Source organism: Protopterus annectens, chromosome 7.part1 (genome assembly GCF_019279795.1).
Source record: "Protopterus annectens isolate FY-2018-M chromosome 7.part1, PAN1.0, whole genome shotgun sequence".
NCBI lineage: Eukaryota > Metazoa > Chordata > Ceratodontiformes > Protopteridae > Protopterus > Protopterus annectens.
The window spans coordinates 374,498,108-374,521,926 of record NC_056740.1 but is presented as its reverse complement, the minus strand read 5'-3'; the positions used below and the strand labels follow the sequence as shown (position 1 = coordinate 374,521,926).

Sequence of the window (23,819 nt, the reverse complement as noted above, 5' to 3'; positions counted from 1 at the left end):
GCCAGGCTGTTAGATGAAGAGAGTGAAGCTTGACATTGAGTAGATGCCCGTCCTTCTGAGACAATAGGTGTGGAATCAAAGGTAAGGGCCATGGAGGCTTCTTTACCAGACTCCTCAGCAATGGGTACCAGTGCTGCCGAGGCCAATCTGGAGCTATTAAAATCATCCTTGGCTTGTCTTGTCTGACCTTTAGAAGTACCTTTGGGAGGAGAGGCAGAGGTGGAAAGGCATACACATGAAGATTTTTATAAACTGAAAGAAAGAGCATCCACTTTCCAGGCTGTGTGATGAAACCTTTTCGTGCAAAACTTTGGCAGCTGGTGGTTTAGTGGAGAAGCGAACAGATCTATGTCTGGAGTTCCCCATGACACTGTCAATGTCTGAAATACATGAAGATCCAGTTTCCACTCGTGGGGATCCATGATTTGCCTGCTTAACACATCTGCTAAGGAGTTCTGTGCTCCTGGCAGAAACCTTGCTTGAAGATTCAGCTGCAAGCTTAACGCAGTCTCCCACAAAATCATTGCTTGCCTGCATAGAGGATAAGAATGTGTTCCCCCTTGTTTGTTGATGTACCACATGACAGTTGTGTTGTCTGTTAGAATCAACACCTGCCCTGGAAGAAGTAAATCCTTGAAAGCCAGTAATGCAAACTGGACTGCTAACATCTCCTTCATGTTGATATGTAGATGCTGCAGTCTGGCAGGCCACTTGTCTTGTATCCACTTTCCATTCAGATGAGCTCCCCAAGCTGTGTCTGAGGCATCTGTCGAAGAATCTGACTCGCCTCTGGCCGGGTCACAGAGAGTCCCTTGTTTAGGTGACATTCCTGAGCCCACCACAAAAATTCCTTTTGAATGCAAGGTATTATTTGAATGACAGTGTCCAAATCCTGGCAGTGCTGTGTCCATACATTTTGAGATACCATTGTAGCTTCCTCATATGCAGTTTGGCATTGGGAAGTACCAGAATACAAGATGCCATGAACCCTAAGGCTTGAAGGACTGTCCTTGCAGTCAGCCCGGACTGATGAGATAGTTGATGGAAGTAAAGAGAAAGATTCTTTTGTTTGTCCGGGGTTAAAAGGCCATCTGGGTTGCTGTATTCAGTCTCACACCCAGAAAGCACATGTCTTGAGAGGGTACTAGACTGGACTTTATTTCGTTCACAGAATACCCTAGGCATCTTAGCACTGCTATCACATATTCCAAATGCTGAAGAAGCACGTCCCTTCCTTGAGCCAGAATCAGGCAATCGTCCAAATAAGGATAGATTTGTATTCCTTTTAGCCTGAAGAAAGCTATCACTGGAGCCAGAACCTTTGTGAATACTCTGGGCAGTAGATAAGCCAAAGGGCAATGCAGAGAACTGATAATGAGAATTCCCAGCTCGAAAACGCAGATACTTCCTGCAAATTAGTCTGATAGGAACATGAAGGTAAGCTTCCTTGAGATCCAAAGTTACCATCCAGTGATCTTTGCCCAGCAGAGGTAAAAGCTGTTGTAACGTCAACATTTTGAACTTGGGAATGTCTAGATAAGTGTTGAGGATAGACAGATCCAAAATTGGTCTCCACGTGTTCCCCTTTTTTGGTACTAGGAACAGGCGAGAATAAAATCCTAGGCCCCTTTCTGGCACAGGAACCGGCTGAATGGCCCCTATTTGGAGCAACAGAGAAATTTGCTTGTGAGCCTCTTTCCTTTGTTGAGGAGGAATGTCTGGCATGCCTTTGAAAGGAGGCAAGGTATGGAAATAAAACCTGTAACCGTGGTGAATGATATCCAATACCCATCTGTCTTGGGTAATTAAACTCCAGTTTTCTTTGAAAAGTGCCAACCTTCCTCCCAAAGGTGCTGCCAGACGAGAAGATTCTGGCAGCTGAAAAGGCAGGTCATTGGGTCTGTTTACGAAAGGACTGACCCCTGCCCTCACCAGAAGACTGAGCAGGTGAACTCCTGTTCTAGGCCTAAAAGAACCTTGAGCTCTGCCTCTACCACGTCTAGACCTACCCCTAGACTGGGAATCATAAGCAGGATATGTCCACCCCTTGGTAGGCCAATTTCTACTAAACTTCGGAGGCTGAACCTGCAAAAAATCTTTAACAGTCTGCATAGACTTAGCCTTGTCTTCCATTTTCTTTAGAACTGCTTCCACAGGCGAACCAAACAACACATCAGATTGTAAAGGAGCATCTAAAATCCTTGTTTTCACATGCTCAGCTAAATTCTGATCCCTCAACCAGGCGTGCCTGCGAAGAACCGAACCAGTGGCAGCCACCCTCGAAGAGGCCTGCACAGCATCAAAACCACATTGCAAAGAATGTTTACCCACCTGTTCAGAAACATGAACTAAATCCTGCAACTCTTTACACTCAATACCTTCCGCCAAAGCATCTACCTCAGACTTTAATTGTGAAAGGAGATAATTTTGGTATTTCAACATATGAAACTGGCAATTCAAAGCTCTCATGGCCAAAGTGGAAGAAGTATACACTTTCTTACCCCATCTATCCAAAGCCCTTGCCTCTTTATCTGGAGGAACAGGATTTTTAACAACAGAAGCCTTAACACCTTTAGGCCCCTGTGAAACAGTTTCTGGGTCTGCCCTAGGACTCTTAAAAAGATACTTATGAGCTTCAGGCACCCTATAATATCTATCCGGTTTAACTGGAGCAGGAGGCAAAGAGTCAGGGTTCAGAGAAGCCTCTGCAAAAACATCCTCCACCACATCCAGAACAGGAGGTATAGCTAAAGGCCTATGCTGGGGTAGAAACAAAAATTCCCTAAGCCTTTTCCTGGAATCAGAGAAATCCTGACCTTCCCATTTAAAATGCTCCCTCATGGAATGAAGAGTCTCTGAAAATGAAAAATCCTCAGGAGGAGAAGCAGAAGGAGTAGAATCCTCTACATCAGAATCAGAGTAAGGGGAATACTCCTGCAAGTCTTCAGCCGAAGACTCAGAAGCATCCGAACACTGCTCAAAACTCCCAAGCTCAGGTTCCACCCTAGGCCTCTTATCAGGAGGGGGCATAGAACCTCTAATCATTGTAATCAAATCTTCTGCCATCTTAAGCATATGCTTCTTAGGTACAGACCCTGAAGAACTAGGGGTAACACCTGAAACAAAACCTGGCCTGCCCCTGGGAGAAGCCTTGGAAACAGCAGGGAGGGCCTAACCACCTTAGGAAGGGAGGGAAGAACAGCTACCTGAGAAGCCCCTTCCGCCAGGCCTACCTCCTGAGAGGTCACATCTTGCAGTAATAAAGTCTCTCCTGGGATTCCAAAGAAATTTCTGGCTGAACCCCTGGCTCCACCGAGCCCTCTAAAGAACCGACGTCCGTACGGACGGTTCTTCCAGCCTAGGCTTTGCTGTTTTGTCCTTGCGCTTTTTGAAGCGGGCCGGAGCATCCGACGGCATTTTATAATTACACCGCTTCCCAAAACTAACCTGGCACAATCTAATCTTCTCTTTATAGTGCGTTTGTTAAATCTAGCACAAGAGCGACAGCCAACAACGTCGTGCTCAGGCCCTAAGCAAGGTATACACAAGGTATGGTAATCCCTATGAGGTATCTGTTTCCCACAAGAAATACAGTTATTCACTTTTCTGACATCCGGTAAAATACTGAAGCAAGAAAAACAAAATATTCCCCAACGGGTACTTAGCCAACTTGGATTCGGTCTGAAACTCCGACTTCGGAAAATCTCAGAACGCCAACCTGCACTTGCAAAACTGCTTCTGCATCGGACCATGCGGCAAAAAAGACTGAGGATATGACGTCGGTCATGCGCATTTGTACCCTGACGTCCTGACGTCAGACTAATGCGCCTTGACCGACGTCAGCCATATACTTTGGTATTCGGGCCGACTGGGACAGCGGACTACCCAAGTGTTAGGACTGCAGCAATGTGGTATGAAGAAAGTACAGTTTTGTACCTACCATAAATGTAGATGTCCGAACTGGATAGCATCTGCAGTCATAACAAGTGGGTTGTCCTGTCGTCAGGCAGCCCTGCAGTCGGCCGGATTCCAAAGTCCGGGTCCGGCTTCGGCTGATGTCGCACTCCACCCGACGTCATCTCTGTTGGTCTTCGGGTATATAAGCATCAGCCGACGCCATTTTCCTCAGTGTTTCTTGCCCCAGATGCCAGTAGCCCTCTTGCAGGCTAAAATTTGGATAGATGCCAATGTTTCCAAATAGATAGAGGTAAACACAACAATAAGCATATATGTACATATATACAAACAAATACACCATAAAGACCCCCAACAGCTAGCTATTAGGAGGGTAAACACCCTAGGAGTACCACAGAGGGAAGGAGGGAGGGTAATCCTGACTGCAGATGCTATCCAGTTCGGACATCTACATTTATGGTAGGTACAAAACTGTACTATGTCCTTCATGGATGCATCTGCAGTCATAACAAGTGGGTAGAATACCATAGCCAACTAGGGAGGAGGATAAAAGTAGATTATGGTGTGTTTAGGATCCCTTGCAGTACAGCAGTGGCAAACCCTGCTCGGGATCTGGAATATAGAGGCAAATTATAATGCTTGGCAAATGTATGCACGGAGGTCCAAGTAGCCGCCTCAATAATGTCTTTGGTTGCCACTCCTCGTAAGAAGGCTGTGGTAGTGGCTGTTGCCCTTGTAGAATGAGGTCTTATGTTCTGTGGAATTGGTTTTCCATGGAAGGAGTAACAGTATCGTATGCAATTTCCTATCCATTTGGAGATTGTCTGTTTGGAAATAGCTTTTCCTTCCCTTCCTGTTGCATAGGCTACAAAAAGTTGGTCAGTCTTTCTGCTATTTTTTGTTCTGTCCAAGTAGTAGCGTAGCTGTCTATGTACATCCAAGGTATGCAGTATTCTTTTCCCCTCTGTTTTGTGGGTTGGGAAAGAAGGTAGGTAGGTGGATTGCCTGGTTTAAAGACACTCTGGATACCACCTTGGGCATAAATGTAGGATTAGTCCTCATGGACACTCTATCTTGGTGGAAGATTAGGAAGGGTTGCACTGCCATTAAAGCCTGAAGTTCTGAAACCCTCCTTGCTGAAGTAATTGCTAGTAGGAAAGCAGTTTTCCATGACAGGTGTTGTAGGTCTGCTGTTGCTGCTGGTTCAAAGGGTGATAGTGTCAACTTTTCTAGCACAAAGTTTAAATCCCAAGCTGGTAATGGTGGTTTCCTTGGAGGTTTTACATTCTTGATTCCTCTGAGGAACTGCCTGAGCAAAGGGTGAAAAACAGGTGGATCAAAGCTGCATTCTGCTGAAATAGCTGATGCATGTATCTTGATGGAGGAGTAGGACAGGCCTGAATGAAGAAGTTCGGCCAGATACTCCAGAATGTTAGGCATATCTATGTTTGACACATCTTTTCCTCTTTCCGTACTCCAAATGACAAACCTTTTCCATTTTCCAGCATAGTTCCTTCTTGTTGAAGGTCTGCGCTTCAAGAATAATGTCTTTAACTCTTTGGGAAAGTTCTGGATTAGCTGCTGCTATGTGATGTTCCATGCAGTCAGTTGCAGCGTTTTTAGGTTTGGATGTATGATGCTGTAGTTGTTCTGAGTTAACATCAAAGGCATCAGGGGTATTGGCCACATATTGTTCCAAGACATGCTCTTCAGTAGTGGGTACCAGTGTTGTCTTGGCCAGTTTGGAGCTATCAGGATTATCCTTGGACGTTCTTCCTTGATTTTTAGTAGTACCTTGTGTATCAAAGGAAGAGGTGGGAATGCATATGCTGTTAGGCCTTTCCAGTTGAAGGAGAGTGAGTCCACTTTCCATGCTAGTGGGTGGAATGTCCTTGTGCAGAATTTTTGAGCTGGTGATTGAGAGGTGATGCGAATAGGTCTATCTGTGGCATTCCCCATTTCTTTGAGATGGTCTTGAAGATGTCCGGGTGCAGCTTCCATTCGTGGGCATCCGTAGTTCTGCTTAATATGTCTGCTAGAGTATTGTCTTTCCCGGTACAAATATTGCCTGTAACTGAATGTTGTAGCTGAGTGCCAGGGTCCACAGCTCCAAGGTCATTCTGCATAGGGGTATGAATGAGTGCCTCCCTGTTTGTTGATGTACCACATGACTGTGGTGTTGTCTGTCCTTATCATCAACTGGCCCTCTTGAGAAATGGTTTGAACTTTTGGATTGCCAGTTTTACTGCCAGCATTTCTTTTAGATTGATGTGCAGGTGAAGTTGATCCTGTGTCCACAATCCTTGCACGCATTTGTCCAGCATGTGGGCCCCCCATCCTAGGTCTGAAGCGTCTGTTGTGATGGTCTGGCTTGGTTGACATCTGCGAAAGGGTAGGCCTGGGTTTGACTGGCCTGCCTGAGCCCACCATAGGAACTCCTGTTTTAAGCATGGAATTAGTGGGATTTCTGTTTCTAGACTGTGTCTGTGTTGGGACCATAAATTCTTTAGGTACCACTGTAGTTTCCTCATATGTAGTCTGGCAAATGGGACCAAGATTATGCATGATGCTATGAAGCCCAAGGCCTGCAGAACTTTTCTTGCTGTTAACTTGTTCAGTTTTGTTAGTGCCAAGAAGTAAAGAGGAAGTTCTTTTGTTTTTCTGTAGTCAGGAATGCCATTTGTTGTACTGTGTCCAATTCAGCCCAAGAATGTCCTTGTTTGGGATGGTATCAGCCTTGACTTTTGTAAATTGACTGTGTATCCCAGTCCTTGTAGCAAGTAAATGACCCTTTGTAAATCTGTTGTCAGCTTGCTTTTGTTGTCCCCTTGTAGCAGGCAGTCGTCCAGGTATGGGTAAATTTGAATTCCCTGTAGTCTGCAATGGGCGATTACTGATGCCAGGCATTTTGTGAATACTCTGGGCAGTAGATAAGCCAAAGGGCAATGCTGAGAATTGATAGTGCTCTGATCCTGCAAGAAATCTGAGGTATCTTCTGCAGATTGGTCGAATGGGGACGTGCAGGAATGCCTCCTTGAGATCTAGAGTTACCAGCCAAGACTCCTTGCCCAGCATGGGAAGAAGTTGCTGTAGGGTCAGCATTTTGAATTTTGGGACAATGATGTATGTATTTAAGGTGGACAGGTCGAGAATTGGTCTCCAACTTTTTCCTTTCTTGGAACTAGGAATAGTCTGGAATAGAACCCTTTCCTTGTTCTGCTGTTGGCACTCTTTCCACAGCTCTCATGTTTGCTAACTCCATTATCTGGCGTAGAGCCTCTGTTTTTGATTTGGAGGTAGATTTGGCATTCCTCTTTTGACTGGTAAAGTGTGGAAGTGAAACCGTAACCTTGATCTATGGTTTGTAAAATCCACTTGTCTTTTGTTATGTAGTGCCAGTTCTTTGAAAATAAGGTTAACTTTCCGCCTAGAGGAGCTGCTATTTGTTCCTGGTAGGCGGATTTAGGATTAAGTCACTGTGGTTGTGCTGATGTAGTGGCAGTGGCTGTGTCTGTGCCTCTGTTGTTACCTTGCCACTGTCGCCTCTGTAGACACCTCCTCTGGATTGGTTTCTGCCTCTGGAACGCCTATTCCTGCCCCTTTGAAATTTTGTGGAGTCAGGAAAGGACCAATTTTTGGCAGGCCAGTTCCTGCTAAACCTTGGGGTTGAACCTGCAAGAAATCTTTAACAGTTTGAACAGATTTTGCCTTCTCTTCCATTTTCTTCATAACCTGCTGGGCAGGTGTACCAAACAAACTTGTCTTGTCCATAGGAGCATCTAGCAACTTAGCTTTAACATGATCCGTAAAGCTTGTTCCTTTAGCCATGCATGCCTTCTTATCACTGTGCCTGTCATGGCTGATCTAAATGAAGCCTCCAGTGCATCATAGCCACATTTTAAGGAATGGTTGCTAACCTGTTGTATGTTATTTACCATCTCTAATACATATTTCGTATCAAGAGATTCATCAGTGGTAAGTTTTTAGTTAACTGATCAAGCATAAACTCTTGGTATTGTATCATGTGAAACTGACAGTTTAAAGCTCTAGCTGAGAGAGTAGCTGAAGTGTAGACCTTTTACCCCATCTGTCTAATTACCTTGCTTCCCTTTCAGAAGGAATAGGGTTTTAGCTGTGGTCGCGCTACTGCCTTGGGACCCTGGGATATAGTTTCTGGGTCTGCAAGTGGGGCCTTGTAAAGGTGGTGATGAGTATCTGGCACCCTGTAAAATCTGTCTGGTTTGGCAGGGGCTGGGGTAAAGAATCTGGAGCGGAGCAAACATCATTGAAAGCATCATCCACCACAGAGAGAACAGGAGGTATAGCTAAGGGCCTGTGCTGTGGGAGGTGCAGAAAGGTCCTAAGTCTTTTCTGGAGTCTGAAAAATCCTGTTGCTGCCATTGGAACTGTTCTCGCATGGCATGCAAGGTTTCCCCAAAGGAGAATTCTTCTGGTGGGGAAGCAGCTGGAATGGATTCTTCAGCATCAGAATCTTCAAAATTGGAGAAGGGAGCCTCTGGCTGGTCAGTTATGTCTGATTCATCAGCAGAATCATCAGAAGACACTGGCTCAGGGGCTCTGCCCTAGGTCTCTTCTCTGGGGCTGAGAGGCCCTGTCTGGGTGAGATTGAGATCCTCTAATTAAAGAAATTAAATCTTCTGCCAAAGAAAGCATTTGAGAACTAGAAGAGGGCCTGGATGTGGGGGGTTTAACAGGCACTGTTTTAGTAGTCTTGGCTGCTTTAGCCCTGGCGAAGGCCTTAATGGACATGGCTGCTGGAGGCCTAGCAGCACCACGTGCTGGGGTAGAGACATCCAAGGGGATGGTGTCTGATAAGTCAACCACCGTAGTGGGTAAAATTTCTGAGGTCGATTCAAGAGTTGTAGCAGGGGCCTCAGTTGTAAGAATAGGTTCAGCTGTACTTTGATCAGTTTTCTCGGTTTCAGCCGAAACCGAGGCACTCGCGGTTTGCTTTACCGTGGTTTCGGCCGAAACCGCGGACCGCGAGTGTCGGTCTTTATCTTTGCGCTTTTTGGTAGATTGGGTAGTCGGAGGATCCGACGGCATAATGTACGCAAAATCAGAACCAAAACTGTTCTGCAAACTCCGACCGACGCCTAAGCGTCGCCGGTTGAAAGAGGCACAGGCGAACAGGCTGCTACGTCGTGGGCTGGGCCTAAACAAGGCAGACAGTAAGAGTGGAAATCTTTATGAGGTATTTGTTTCTCACAGGTTAAACAATTGTTAACTTTTTCTGACATCGGCTGAGGCAAGAAAGAGTCCCCAACGGGGTACTTAGCTTTAGAAGTCTTCGAAGTAGTATTCGGTAGAAGTAATCTCTGGATCCGACCGACCGGCACTTGCGAACAGCTTCTGCTTCGGGCGCCACGCGGCAAGAAAGACTGAGGAAAATGGCGTCGGCTGATGCTTATATACCCGAAGACCAACAGAGATGACGTCGGGTGGAGTGCGACATCAGCCGAAGCTGGACCCGGACTTTGGAATCCGGCCGACTGCAGGGCTGCCTGACGACAGGACAACCCACTTGTTATGACTGCAGATGCATCCATGAAGGACATCATCAGGTGGCGCTACTATGCAAAAGGGAGCCTTGCCCTGAAGATCTGTGGTGACATCTCAATATAAACATACAACAAAGATTCTGACAGGTTTCATAATTTCAGCCCAACACGCATTAAATACTCTTATTTTGTGTGTCTTAAAAAATCATGCACTATTTTAAAATCAAAACTATTTTTCAGATATTCAAAAAATAAAACATTATACCACATCAAGTCTGTCCCAAGCTTTATAATCCCATGATTTTATTCTTGATGCTTTCTTTGCACCATTCAGGGAATCCTTATTACGTGATTTAATTTTGTGCTTCTTTGTTTTCTTAAAATCCTTATTGCGAACTGGTGGCAATTCCTGCAAATAAATGAATACACCATTACAGTACAAAATAATGTGAACTCTTTTTTTCCATGTTATTTTGACCAAAGAAAAACATTTATAAAAGCTTCAAATACTGCTAGTAAAATAATGACAGCAAACAAACAAAAGAATAAAGGCAAGTGCACTAAGTATGATAATTACAAAGACATGTACAACAGAAACATTTTCTCCTAACAAAATGTTTGCAGATTCGCTCCGATTTCAGAAAGGTTTATGAGAAGGTTTTTCAAATGTTGACAGCCTGAGTGATACACAGACTGCTATCTCACTCCTTTGATATGCAAGCACCAGTCATAACATGGACAGTCATCTCTCTGGGGAAGCTGCATGCAAAACCAACAGTCTGGGGGAGCAGAAATACAAGGAAAATCAAGTATGTTTCTGTTTCTTTATTTCTGCACAACATACTTGATTTTTCTTGTATTTTGCTCTACCTTCCATAACATATTCCAACAGAAAAGTCTGGCTGCTCAATGGTACTTTAGCTTTAACTTTACTTATAATGGGCACACTGGTTGGGCTGTCCAATCAGTATGCATGTTTTTGAATGGCAAGCAGCCATTACGGTTTAATTTGTAATAAATGAAATACCTTATACTGAAACTTTGGGAAATGGATTTTGGCAAAATTGATGAAGCCGGAAGTCCTGAACCAAATTCCCTAAGTATACAGTACAACTAGGCACTATATTTATTACACAAACCAAGCCCCACATACTGGATTTTCCATTTTTCCCCTGTGTTGCAAGTTTAAATATGGTTTCCTATTCATCTCACTGAGCTGTTGCAATCAGGTATGTGATCTACTGCCGAGTGCTTTATGCAATTTCTGCAGCTTTCTTTGAATTTTACCATCTTCATCCTCACAACTAAGGAACACTGTCTGCAATAAGCATCTAATTACTGACAGTAACTATGCATGTCCTGGTTTCTTGTCACCTGGATTACTGACATTTTCTGTACCTGGGCGCTGTCAGAGTCAGACACTCACAGCCTATAACTACTGCATAGATACACAAAGTCAGAGTTTACAGAAAAGAGTCAGTCCTTGGTCCATAATCACCTTGACAACACCCACGGTCATACTGTACCTCCTGCCTCAAGGGGAGCAAAACTAGTCAGGCCAGAGAAAAATTTACAAGTGCCTATCTAATCCTCAAGATATTCCTTAAAGATAGTGGAGTGATTGCTCTGTTTTAAATGCAATGGGAGATTACTCCTGAAATATGGAAAGCACCAAGTAATATGTTGAGCTCTCCAGCTTTTACCAGTTGTTTGTTGATGGAGAGTCAAGTCTTCAGTTTTACTGTTTGTGAAGACATGGACAGCTGGAAAGGTAACAGCACAGAAAGCTAGATATAAATCACCTTGCAGGACTGTGTGAGAGACAAGAGTAGAGGAATAGAACTTTAAGATGATCTTGGTAGTGGAGGATCTTTAGTCTACTGATCTTTTTAGTTAAGAACCCCTGGGATCTTTCTAGCTGCATGACACACTGGATAGATACATATTAAAAAGGGTAATTTCTTATGTGATTGCTTATACTTTTAGTTATGAGTTGAGCTAGATAAAAAGGATTTCCTGACTGCTACTGCTATATGGTGTTCAAAGGACAGGAATTAGTCTACAAAGGTGCCAACAGTCCTGATGACCATATCACTCTAGTGTGTGGTGCTGTCTATACTGCAATTTACTGCTGAGCTATGTTTATCAAATGTGACAATTCCACACATCTTTGCATTTAATTTAAGCCCATTTCTAATATACCACCGATCTGTGTGGTTTAACCCATGGTGTAGCAAAATGGTATCAGGTGCCAAGCAAATGATGATGATGCCCAGCTTTCAGTCACATGCAAATTTAGTTAGCCATATGCTTGTTTTAGCAGTCTGCTTATCTAAGAAGCAAACAACAAACAAAAATTGTGCCAGTACTGAGCCCTTATCAAAGTCACTAGTTATCTTTTTGCATTCGGCAGTGGCACCCGATACTTTAACTATGTGGATTCTAAAGATTGATCAGTCTGCTATCCATCTTACTACAAAAGGGTCTACTTTTAGGCCTTTAAGCTTATTTAAAATTTGAGCATGAAGAATAGTGTCAAAGGCTTTGATCAGATCAAGGCATGCTGTACAAACTGCCTGGCTGCTCTCTACAGCTTCAGTGACTTCCTTGAAGAAGCTCACTAAATTAAAGAGACATGATCTTTCTTTGACAAAACTCTACTGCTGTACTTCTAAAACAATACGTTTTATTACTATTATTATAGGAATGTAGAAATACTAGGCAGGTAATCAAGGGGACCATAACAAGCCTAGAGATATCCAGCACTTAACACTGCTTGCCTACCAAAATCGGGCAACTCCTTACATGATATCTGGTTTAAATGACTATATATCCATTAGGCCAGTTTTGAAACAAAGAGCAAGCAAACTTAAATTAGATTTAATACACTTGGCAGTTTTATACTATATATATATATATATATATATATATATGTACACACACACACACACACACACACACACACACACACACACATTTTTAGTTTGATAGTGATTAGTATTATGCATGATTATACATGCATTTTATTTTGTCAGTTGTATGATATGAATGTTTTTTATGTATGCAGCTTTAAGATGATATATTTGAATACTACTGGTGGTTAGAGTAATTGTTTTTTGAATAAATGGTCTTTGTTAAATGGCTCCTACTAACTTTGATGAAGCCGTTTGTGGATGGTGAAAGTGCCTACTTCGTGGAGCTACATTAAATTTGCTGGAGTGTGGCTTGGTCCGTTTTTTCAACATTGTGCATGTTTTATTAGTTTTTTACCTATTGGGTAATTTGTCTTGGTATTTTTAACTCCTTACATGATAAGCCTAGTGTAAATTCAGTCATTAAGACTAGCTTTAAAGGTAGCAAAAGTGGTACTTGCTTGACCTGTAGTGGCAACTTATTCCACAGGCTGGGAATATGCTGTGTTAGGAACTTATTGCTACAGTGAGTACTGTTTTGTTATAGATTTAGATCTCTAGTGTTGGTGTTTGTAGAGGCACTGTTTTTGCTAAGAAACAGGTCAAACAGAATTGGATCATTGTTGGATAAAGGTCACTTCAGAGTAGCTGGTACTCTGCTGAATACAAGGAGAGTCATGCTACTTTTTTGGGATAGTTGAAGAATTTAACACATTTAATTTTCTGGGTTAGAAATCTTTGTGGGGGGGGCTTTCCCACTGAGCAATAGCCTTGAATTTGCACATACCAAAGGAGCACTGTATTTAATCATGTGTCTGATAAGGGAAGAATTCAGGGTAGGATGACTACTTTGGCTCTTGAAGACATTTCCTTGGCAATTAACTAAGCCAGATACAAGAATGTCTTGTCTATAGTGGAAACATGATGATTAAATGAGAGAGAATGTCCAAATATGTACCAAAGTCTCTTACAACTGTCTCTGTCTGGCATACCATTTATAACATATGAGGTGGGAGCACATATTTTGCAGAACATACTAGACTACCGTTTTGCATTTGATATTATACCTTTTTCAGCACCTGAGGTATAGCCATATTCCAAACCTTGCTAGAGCTGTTTAGTATCAATGGATGAGTGGGTAGCAGTACCCAGCCTGCAGTCATCAACCACACTTCTGGGATACTGGATTGAATGACTGCAAAATGAAGGACAAACAGGAGAGGGCCTAGTATGGATCCCTGTGACACCCCATATTTTTTTTCAATAATTCCAGCATGTCAAATTGTATCAAAAGCCTTAGCCAGGTCAAAATAAGGAGTGTGTACACAGTGACCACTGTCCACAGCCTGTGTAACCTTTTCAAATAAGCTTATCAGGTTCAGAAGGCAGGAGCTCCCTTCACAAAACCAAACTGAGACGGGTCTAACTCAGTTAATTTGCCTATGTCTGCATAAATGACCTATCCTATATGTTCTATGGTTTTGCACAAAAGGCTGGTGAAGGTGATGGGCCTATAGAGGGGCCACCCTTGTGTACTGGAGCCACACTGGATATTTGCCAGGCATCAGGCACAATCCCTGAAGATAGGTTGAGGTTGAACACCTTAAGTAGATGCTCAGACACTGCTTATTTGACACTGATGAGAATGCAACCTGGTAATGTTGGCTTGTCCCATGGAAGTATTACTTTTAGACTTCGACACGGATTCTAAGACCTGTTCCAAGGTGATTTCATGGGAAACTAAATTTTCAGGGATGATGAGGGCAACAATGTGGATAGGTGTTGTAAAATGACAACTAAATTTGTCTACCAATATACTGGCTATATCATTGGTATCACAGTGTGTCACATTATGGAGGAGCTCAGTGCATTGTTGGACATTATTCCTTAATTTTCTGACATAGCTGAAGAAAGATGAACAGATTCCTTTGGTATCTGTGGTAAACTTATGGCTGCATTCTGCTTTATATTTTCCAATAATGCTCTTCATTTCACTGCTGGCATTTTTCAGTGAGGTGTTGAGGTAGGGGGATAGGAATATTGGAGTTCATGAAATGAAATCAGATTTAATATGTTCTGTGCCTTTGCAGATCAAGTGTGCTAGGCTGATGGATCTACAGTTCCTGGGCTCAAAGGTGGGGTTCCCTTTATGGAGTGACATTATGCTGCCTATTTTCTATACCTCAGGAATATGCTCCATGGCTATGCTTAAGTTAAACAGTTTCAGTAGGGGTTCATAGAGGGAATGTATCACGTTGTTGATAAAAAAAAATAAAAACAGGTATATTGTTGGTATTCACAGAGGTAGTATTTAGCTTTAAGAGTGAAGTACATGTACCATAACTCTTTTTTTTTTTAGCGAGGGGCTAGGGAATTTGTAGAACTTCAATGATCATTTTTTATGTGAAGCTGGCTCTACATTATTCTGTAAGTATATCAGCAATATCTTTAGGGTCTTTAGTGAGGTCAGCATACTATTATGAAAAAAAACAGAGTAACGTTAAATGCTACTTCAATCATCTGAAACAGTTAAAGCATTATTTCATAGTTATCTTTGATTTCAGGTGCTTATTTATTTACATACACATATATGTACATTTCTGTGGTTTATTTATCATCATAGTGCACCGATCACTTTGGACAATTTGCAGGCACTGCCTGGGTGAATACAATGACATAAAATAACAGAAAAACATTTTTACAATAAAAAAAGAACTTGTAGATAAGCAAATTCTCAAGTTTTACACACACACACATACATTATACACATATCTATACACACATTGGTCCACATCTAAATTTCGAACCTTCAAAACCTCAAAATCAAAATTTTGAAAGTTCAAACAGTTTAACTGGAGATCGCTGTACAGTGTTGAACAGTATATATTTACCGGTTTCCTCACTGTAGTGCAATCGCAAAGTTTGTATATTTAATTAGCAGTGGGTGCATGGGGGCTTGCCCCCTTCAAAACGTAAAAAAAAAAAAAAAAAAAAAAAAAATGTTTTTTTGTTTTTATTTTTTCTTTATTTAATTTTCGAAGTTTCAAAACTTCGATCTTATAGTCTTAACCATAAGCAATTTGAGGTTTTGAAAGTTTGAAATTTAGTTGAATTACACACACACACACGTACATCATATATGACAAGATAAACAGACAGCTAAGTATAGCGACAATACAGATAATCAAATACAGAAAATATGAACAAAATTGCATACTATTACAGAGTTGCAATGTTGTCAATAAAGACAGTGTGTAAATAAACATCCAGGAGTTATTCTGATAAGGAATATAGTTATTCTGATAAGGAATATAGTAAGTGATGAATGCAGAGCAGCAGGGAGGAGAGAAGGTAGAGAGCTAGGGGAGGAAGATAAGATAATGATCTGCTTAAGGGGGTGGCAAGTGAAATAATATTAATGGAGTTTTAAAGTACAATACTGTAAGCAAGCTTACCATAACAATAGATGCTCGAATGATGATACTTTTTTCAGTTCTGCTCAAGCTGGTTACGAGTTTGGGTGCGTGGAAGATGCACTTAAGTTTTGGAAACTGGACGGCGGTTATAACATTAGCAGGATATAATCCATGTAGCTAAGGCTATTTCAACACTGACTAAATGATAAACATGCAGAGACTATGTAATGCATCCCATCTGAGGGTATCTGCACTGTAACAGGGTAAAGAAATATACTTTTTCTTCGAATGTCTGAAGTCTAAGTATGATTAAAAGTCTTTCAGTGTGACAGAAATGGAGTCTCATAGATCAGGAGCCAGACTGAAGAATGCATCGTCTGTGCAATAGAGTTTTGTTTTTGGAGCCTGTAGAGTTGGCTTATTTTGTCACAAGTTTCTGAGATTATATGAAGGGGTTTTAGTGACAAGTTTATTTGTGAGAGGGGAAGATGTTTCTGGGGATAGGGTTTTGTGCAGCAGCAAGTCTTGATGGAGGGATGTTCTCTTTAGTACTGGGAGCCATTTGACTTTGGGCAGTCAGGCAGTGGTATTCTTTTGGAGGAGAGTTAGTGATAAAGCAGCAGATTTTACCTGAGATGATTTGCATGGTGGGAGTATTTTTCTTTGAAAGTTTAGCTACTACAGTTAATCTGTATTTAGTTGAACAAAGACCATTCCTTTGTCTACAGCAGTCTTGGCTGGCTTAGAAAGATAGAGAGATATTTTGCTTTCCCAGAATAACAGGGAGTTGATTTTTAATGCATGTTTTGTATGCAGGGTTGAAAGTTAAGGAATTGCTAGAGCTATATTCAAAGGTATTAGGTTTTGGTTTCTACGGTTGTGGTTTTTAGATCTTTTAATCAAATTAAATTTAATTGATTTAAATTTATATTCTGCTTTGATATTCCCTCTAATAGAATATTTAATGCAGGTACAGTAGGATTTATTATGGGTCTTAATTTTTTTTTTCATTATACAGCTTATTAATGCTGTCACTCTTCCAAGGTGCCTTTGTTTCAGTTCTCAGTACATTTGTTTCTGACAGAGAGCATGTCGTTTATGTTGTTTGTTAGACAAGAGTAAAATTCACTGGCAGTGGCACGTGAGACCGTGGGATGTTCTCTTTAGTACTGGGAGCCATTTGACTTTGGGCAGTCAGGCAGTGGTATTCTTTTGGAGGAGAGTTAGTGATAAAGCAGCAGATTTTACCTGAGATGATTTGCATGGTGGGAGTATTTTTCTTTGAAAGTTTAGCTACTACAGTTAATCTGTATTTAGTTGAACAAAGACCATTCCTTTGTCTACAGCAGTCTTGGCTGGCTTAGAAAGATAGAGAGATATTTTGCTTTCCCAGAATAACAGGGAGTTGATTTTTAATGCATGTTTTGTATGCAGGGTTGAAAGTTAAGGAATTGCTAGAGCTATATTCAAAGGTATTAGGTTTTGGTTTCTACGGTTGTGGTTTTTAGATCTTTTAATCAAATTAAATTTAATTGATTTAAATTTATATTCTGCTTTGATATTCCCTCTAATAGAATATTTAATGCAGGTACAGTAGGATTTATTATGGGTCTTAATTTTTTTTTCATTATACAGCTTATTAATGCTGTCACTCTTCCAAGGTGCCTTTGTTTCAGTTCTCAGTACATTTGTTTCTGACAGAGAGCATGTCGTTTATGTTGTTTGTTAGACAAGAGTAAAATTCACTGGCAGTGGCACGTGAGACCGGTGATGCTACATGTGGGGGTGGGGTGCAGGGGCTGGAAATCTTGTAGCTGAAGCTCATCATACAGCTTTAACAGGTTTGTCTTTTTAAAGTCCTTGAATTTAGGGGTGCTTGCTATGCAAGGACAAGATTACTGGTCTGTGATGAGATTTAACTAAATATGAGGATACCACAGGAGAATGACAAGTAGCTGCAATTTCAGTGATGATAAGGTTGGGAAGACCCCCAAGTGAGCTGATTAACTACTTGTATAAGAAAGCCAGGATTTAACTAAATCCATGAATCTTTAGGCATACCCACTTTGTGGTATAGGTGTGCCAATTAATTAATGATTCGCCTAAGTCGCAAATTCTAAAGATATTTTTAGTTATGGATAGGTCAGTAAGCACATTTAAAAATTTTTCATGGTTCTCTGGGGACATGGAAGGTGAGCTACAGCAGACTAAGAAATAACAATTTGTCTTACTTAAGAGTATAAGTGTAGAAATTAATGTTGGTGGGTTACAGGAAGCCTATCTAGAGGAACTGGAGTCTGACAAATACTGATACTTCCCCACAGTTTCCAAAAGGTTTAAATACATGATTGATTCTGAAGCAGGGTATAAATGGAGTGCTTTACTTACAGTGAAACCTTGAATCTGTTACATCACAAAATTTATTGTTAAGACTTCTACTACTGAGTTGAGCAACTCTGATGCTATCCACATTGAAATTTACTTTAAAACTTCAATCCCCAACTAATGTCTGGCACCTATCATTACCATCATGTAATTCCACCTCGCCTCTAAGGTTCTGCTCTTTATTTAGTTGGTTCATGACAATATGGGTCCTTACCATCTAAAACAGCTGGTGGTACCAAACCTTCCAGTCTGTATACTCTACTCTTTTACAATGGGTCTTGCTGGCAGTTCCAAAGGTGTAGCTCATGTCCTCTGGAACTCGTTCATTTATCTACTTACCTCAAACCTACTAGCTTGGTGGTTTCAGAAAGATCCCTGAAGACCTATCTGTCTGAGCTATCTTTTCATTTACTCTACTCCAATTATTTTATAATTCAGTCATTACTTAACCGTGTTCTGCCTTACCAAGACTTGCAAATAGTGACAGAAATAATGCAGACAACACATTTAATTTGTGGTTTCTTTGATATATAGTGCTTAATGATAAGTACTTAGATAAACCTGAACTTTCTGTGTGGAACAAAGCCCCTCCCATACTCCCACATGCAGGAAAGTTGTCCCCTGCAATCAAGGTACTAATATAAATAGATTTCGACTGCAAGGTCAGTATAGTCTGTGGTCAACAGCTAGCCTCTTTTACAGTGACCTCAACTGATGAACTGGATTTTTGTCTAACTTGCCAAAACTCCATCTTGCGCACAAGGTTTCTGGGCAATTCAAATACTCCTAAGAGACTTATCCCTGTCGGAGTACTTCCCTTATTCATTGCCTACTCGTCTACTGTCCACATTTCCTACGGTCCTTTTTAAACAACTTCTCACTGGGTTAATTATGTGATGTCTATTTGTAGACTGTAGCATTTATCAGGGAGCCTCTGCTTCCACATCTAGTATGCCTCTCATAGTGCAGCTTCTCCTGCAGAAAGTGTATGTTGCCCACAGGAAGCAGGACAGTCTGACCCAAGATGATTTGACCCCAATGCAACTGGATACACTTTAATAATTAAATTCACTTTTATTGTCTATGAGAATATTTATTAGACAGTTTGACTACCAATGATTTGACCCCAATTAAATTTTATAAAAGCATTTTACTACTTAATATTTTACTCAGGAATTTTACATAGCGATTTATTAACATATTATTTAATATGCAAATATTAATTTAATTACAGTTTTTAATATGTGTACAATAAAATCAATTTGGAATTTTAATTAGGAAGTTAACATGTTATTTATTATTTTTAGTTAGCCGATTCAGAAATTGTGAACACCTCTATGCAGGTATTCTAAATGCACCTCTATGCAGGTATTCTAAATTTTTGCGATTGGCACGACATAAGTATGTATGCACGAGAATTTTGTAAAGTTTTTTTTTTCAGTTCAAATTGTCTTGGCTCAAACATTAATTTTATTATTGTTATTTTAAAGGGGGCCAGCAGGTGGCACTAGTTAATTTTTTTTTTCAATAATAATTCTTTATTATTTTTCACTTGTTCATACAAACATTTAACAGGGAAATACAGAGGTAATTTCCGAACAACTCTTCTATCAACATTGTAACAAGATTTATACATTATTTACATGAATGCTTTCACAATTAAAATAACATATATATAAATAATTATTCTGTGCAAAGATAACATCTTGAAATAATATGGTTCTTACAAAGGTTATGTTTTATACTATAAATAACAATGGGGTTTCCTGATTTCGGTGCATTAAGCTAATATAATGTTAAAAATTTGTTCCCAAATCTTTAGATTATTTGGATGTTTACTTTGGCTATTGATAACACATTTGTGGGCTAATATGTGTTTTATCGCTAAGATCTTAAAATTTTCCCAAGAAGTTTGAGTTGTGTTCAGCCAATTTGTAGCTATATAGAGCTTCATTAATAGGAAAATATTCATAAGTATAATCATCTGGGATCTCGGTATATTATTTGGAGGAATGTGTAATATCATAAATTCCCAAGACAACGTTGAATTTTGATACCCCATCTTTTGTAGTTGTAGCTTTAGGGCATTCCAAAGTTTATATATACACTTGCAACTCCAAAACATATGTAAGAGGTCAGCAGTTTCATCTTTACAATAGGCACTTTGGAGAATTCTTGGAGTTGAATTTATACAAGCTAAGGCGTGTGTAGTAGGCATTATTGAATATCATGAGTTGGGTGAATGTTAGCTTTTGGAGGGAGATTGATTTTGCTGTTAATTTAATTGCATTTATGAATTTACTTTCCTCAACCAATGGTAGTTTTTATTTTTAATAATTCGATACGAGAAGGCGGTCTTGATATTTGATGTCTTTTATCAGTTTATAAGTGGATGTTATATATTTGGTAGTTTGGGATAGAGCTTGCCATATTGAGGTACATTTCATTAAGTTCTCTTAACAGTTAAGTCTTTAAAGTAGCTAATAGATAATTCTTTAATCTGCCTCAATATGATTTGGGGAGATTCATTTCTTGTGATCGTGGGCAGAATAATTCAGATATGGGTATATATCTTGTAGAGTTAAGTTCATTATAAGTGGGAAGTTTTTTTAAGTCTATACGTTGATTATTGATTCTCAGGTTAGGGTTTCTATGAAAGGGTTGTAAGATCATCATATATTGAAATAGATTTAATGATCTAAAGAGATTTTGTAATAATGTTATATAAAGTTTTATACGTTCCATTAGAGCATATGTTTTAATGATATCTCTGTTTAGAAAGGGTAAAGCTTTGGGATTGATGTTCAAATGTTCGGCATGTTTGTAACCCAATCTTATCCAGTTAGGGGACCAATTATTATTTTGTATGTCATAGTTAGCTATTCTTAAAATTCTATTGACATTTATAATTAAATAATAATTTCCAAAGTCGGGTAAATCTAATCCACCTTTTTCGGGGTCATCAAATTATCGTATGATATTCTAGTTTTCCTTGGTTCCCATATAAATTTAGCAAGTTCGATGTGGATTTGTTTAAAAAATTTCTTGGGGATTAACACTTGAGTGGATCTAAAGATATATAATAATCTGGGTAAGACATTCATTTTTATAATTGAGACCTTTGCTAATGTAGGTAATTTCAGGTTATTCCATCTACTTAGATCAAATAAAATTTGTTCCCAGTTTAGTTTAAAATTATTGCGATAGAAGTCCTTATCTGTGGAGAATGTGATTCCTAAATATTTAATCTTTACTTCAGATTTTACTTGCCCTATCAAAGGTAAAAGTGAAAAGGGTTTAGGTGTTTTCAAAGGAAATGTACTGTTTTTTTTTAAGGTTTATTTTATAGTTTGATATTAATGCAAAGTCTTCGACAGCAGATAGTATTTTTTGGTATCAGAGACTGATGTACAATATATATTAAGATCATCTGCAAAAGCTGCCATAGAGATCTTGGTACCGTAGATTATTGGGGCATTATGGTATACATTTTGTTTAATATGCAGAAATAAAGGTTCTAAATATAAATTAAATAGTATAGGGGGCAGAGGACAACCTTGACGGGTACCGTTCCTGATTTGAATTCTTTGAGAAAACATTTTATTTATATATAAAGTTGCATAGGAGTTATTATATAATGTTTGTAATGTTAGGATGAATTCTTGAGGTATATTAAAATAGGGTAAAATGTTAAATAGAAATTTTATGTTAACTCTATCGAAGGCCTTTTGTGCATCAATAATGAGGGCATACATATTTAAATTCTTTTGATTGGCATAAGAGATTCAAGTATGAAGTGTTAAGGTGTTGTCACTAGCTTGCCTAGCAGTTAAAAATCCAGTTTGTTCATTAGAAATGATTAAATTAGTTATTTTCTTCAGTCTGGTAGCTAAAATAGAGGTCAGAATTTTAGTATCAATGTTTAAAAGTGATATAGGTCTATAATTGTCTGGGTTTTGAAGATCCAAATTTTCTTTAGGTATAAGAATTGTTTTGAATGCATTGAAATGTAAGTCATTGATTTTGTTATTCATTATAAAGTTTAATGTATATGATAATATTTTAACAATCGTATTGCCAAACGTTTTATAGAATTCTGCTATAAGGCCATCTGGGCCCAGGGCTTTGTGGGATTTCAAATTTTTAATTGTTGTTGTTATTTCCTCCATAGAAATTGGTTGTATTAAATCTCTCTGAAGATTCTCGTCAATTTTGGGAAATTAATCTTTTGTAGGAAGTCTCTATAATTTTCATTTGTAGGTGATTCACTTTGATCCCCATAAATTTGGGTGTATATCAATTAAAAAATGTTAATAATATCATTATATTTCGTATAGGTTTTGTTTTTGTAATATAATGCCGGAATTTGAGAGGGTGATTTAGATTGGTTAATAATTCTTGCTAAAGCCCTTGACGGAGTTTGTATATGATTAGCGTAACTTTCCATTATTAGCGTAACTTTCCATTATTTTGGTTTCATGAAATGACAATCTATTACTTTGGATCAGAAAAAGATCCTTCTGACATTTTAAAAGTTCTGTTTCTGTTTGTGAGTTATGATTCTGCATTAGTTCTTGATCTAGTGTTTTAATTTTAGACTCCAACGTTTGTTCTTCTCCGAGTTGAATTTTTTTATAATAAGAGGCTTTTTGAAAGAAAATACCTCTCATCTGTGCTTTCGTTGCCGCCCATTCAATATCAGGTGCATGCTGGTGTTCGTCCATCTTAACTAGTAGAGATTTGAGAATGTCCTGGATTTCCTGAATTATTTCCCTTTTGTTTAATAGATTTGGATTTAAAGACCAATTATATCCCTTCTGTGATAAAATGTTTCCAGAATCATTAGTAAAACCTAATGCAATTTTAGAATGATCGGATAGGTAACTAGCATGAATAGATACTGAGGGGTCAAGATTGATCAGTGCTTCGGAAATTAGAAAAAAGTCTATTCCAGACCACATTTTATGACAGCTTGAATAAAATGTAAAATTGTTAGAATTAAGAGCGTTATTAGAATATTTGAAGGGATCATATAAATTAAAGTCATACTTAAGTTCACTTAATGTTAAAGCCGCTTGACTATTTATGTTCTTTGTTGGCTTGATTTATCCAGTTTAGGATTTTGATAAGCATTCCAGTCCCCTCCTATGATGATGTAGTGGTTATTATGTTGATTTAAAATAGGACAGAGTGAGGCAAAGAAAGAATGTTGATTATTACAAGGTGCATATATATTGAGAAGAATAATGGGTTTTACCATATAGTGTTGCCGAGAGAATCACATAGCACCATCTTCCTTCTTTGTCCGTTTTATATTCTATAATTTTGTCCTGGTATTGGTTTTTAATAATTATCGCAAATCCAGCACTATTCGTTTTTCCTTCAGAGGCTATTATTTATCTTATCCATTTTTTCTTTTTTATTTCTGTCCATTGATCATTGGTCATATGTGTTTCCTGAAGTAGTATGAAAAATGCCTTAGCTTGTAGAAATAAATGAAGAAACTGTTTTCTCTTTTTCAAGTTCTGGATTCCCATAATATTCCATGAATCTATTTCCCACATTCTCAAAGTTTTGTTTTATGAAAGTATTTTAAAAATCTGGGACAATATGATAGATATGGTTGAGTTTTTAGTATGTGTAATTTATGAAAGCATTCTAGAATTCCT

General features: G+C 39.3%; 1 protein-coding gene across 2 annotated transcripts in view; it reads right to left on the bottom strand.

Annotated features, from left to right (window-relative positions):
- RPAP3 (RNA polymerase II associated protein 3) overlaps positions 1-23,819 on the bottom strand; it is a 1,123,208-nt gene that overhangs the window by 987,330 nt on the left and 112,059 nt on the right. For both annotated transcript variants that reach the window (XM_044078821.1, XM_044078820.1), the window contains exon 3: positions 9,703-9,846. In XM_044078821.1, coding sequence (XP_043934756.1) covers positions 9,703-9,846 — 144 coding nt within the window. The remainder of the gene's footprint in view (positions 1-9,702; positions 9,847-23,819) is intronic.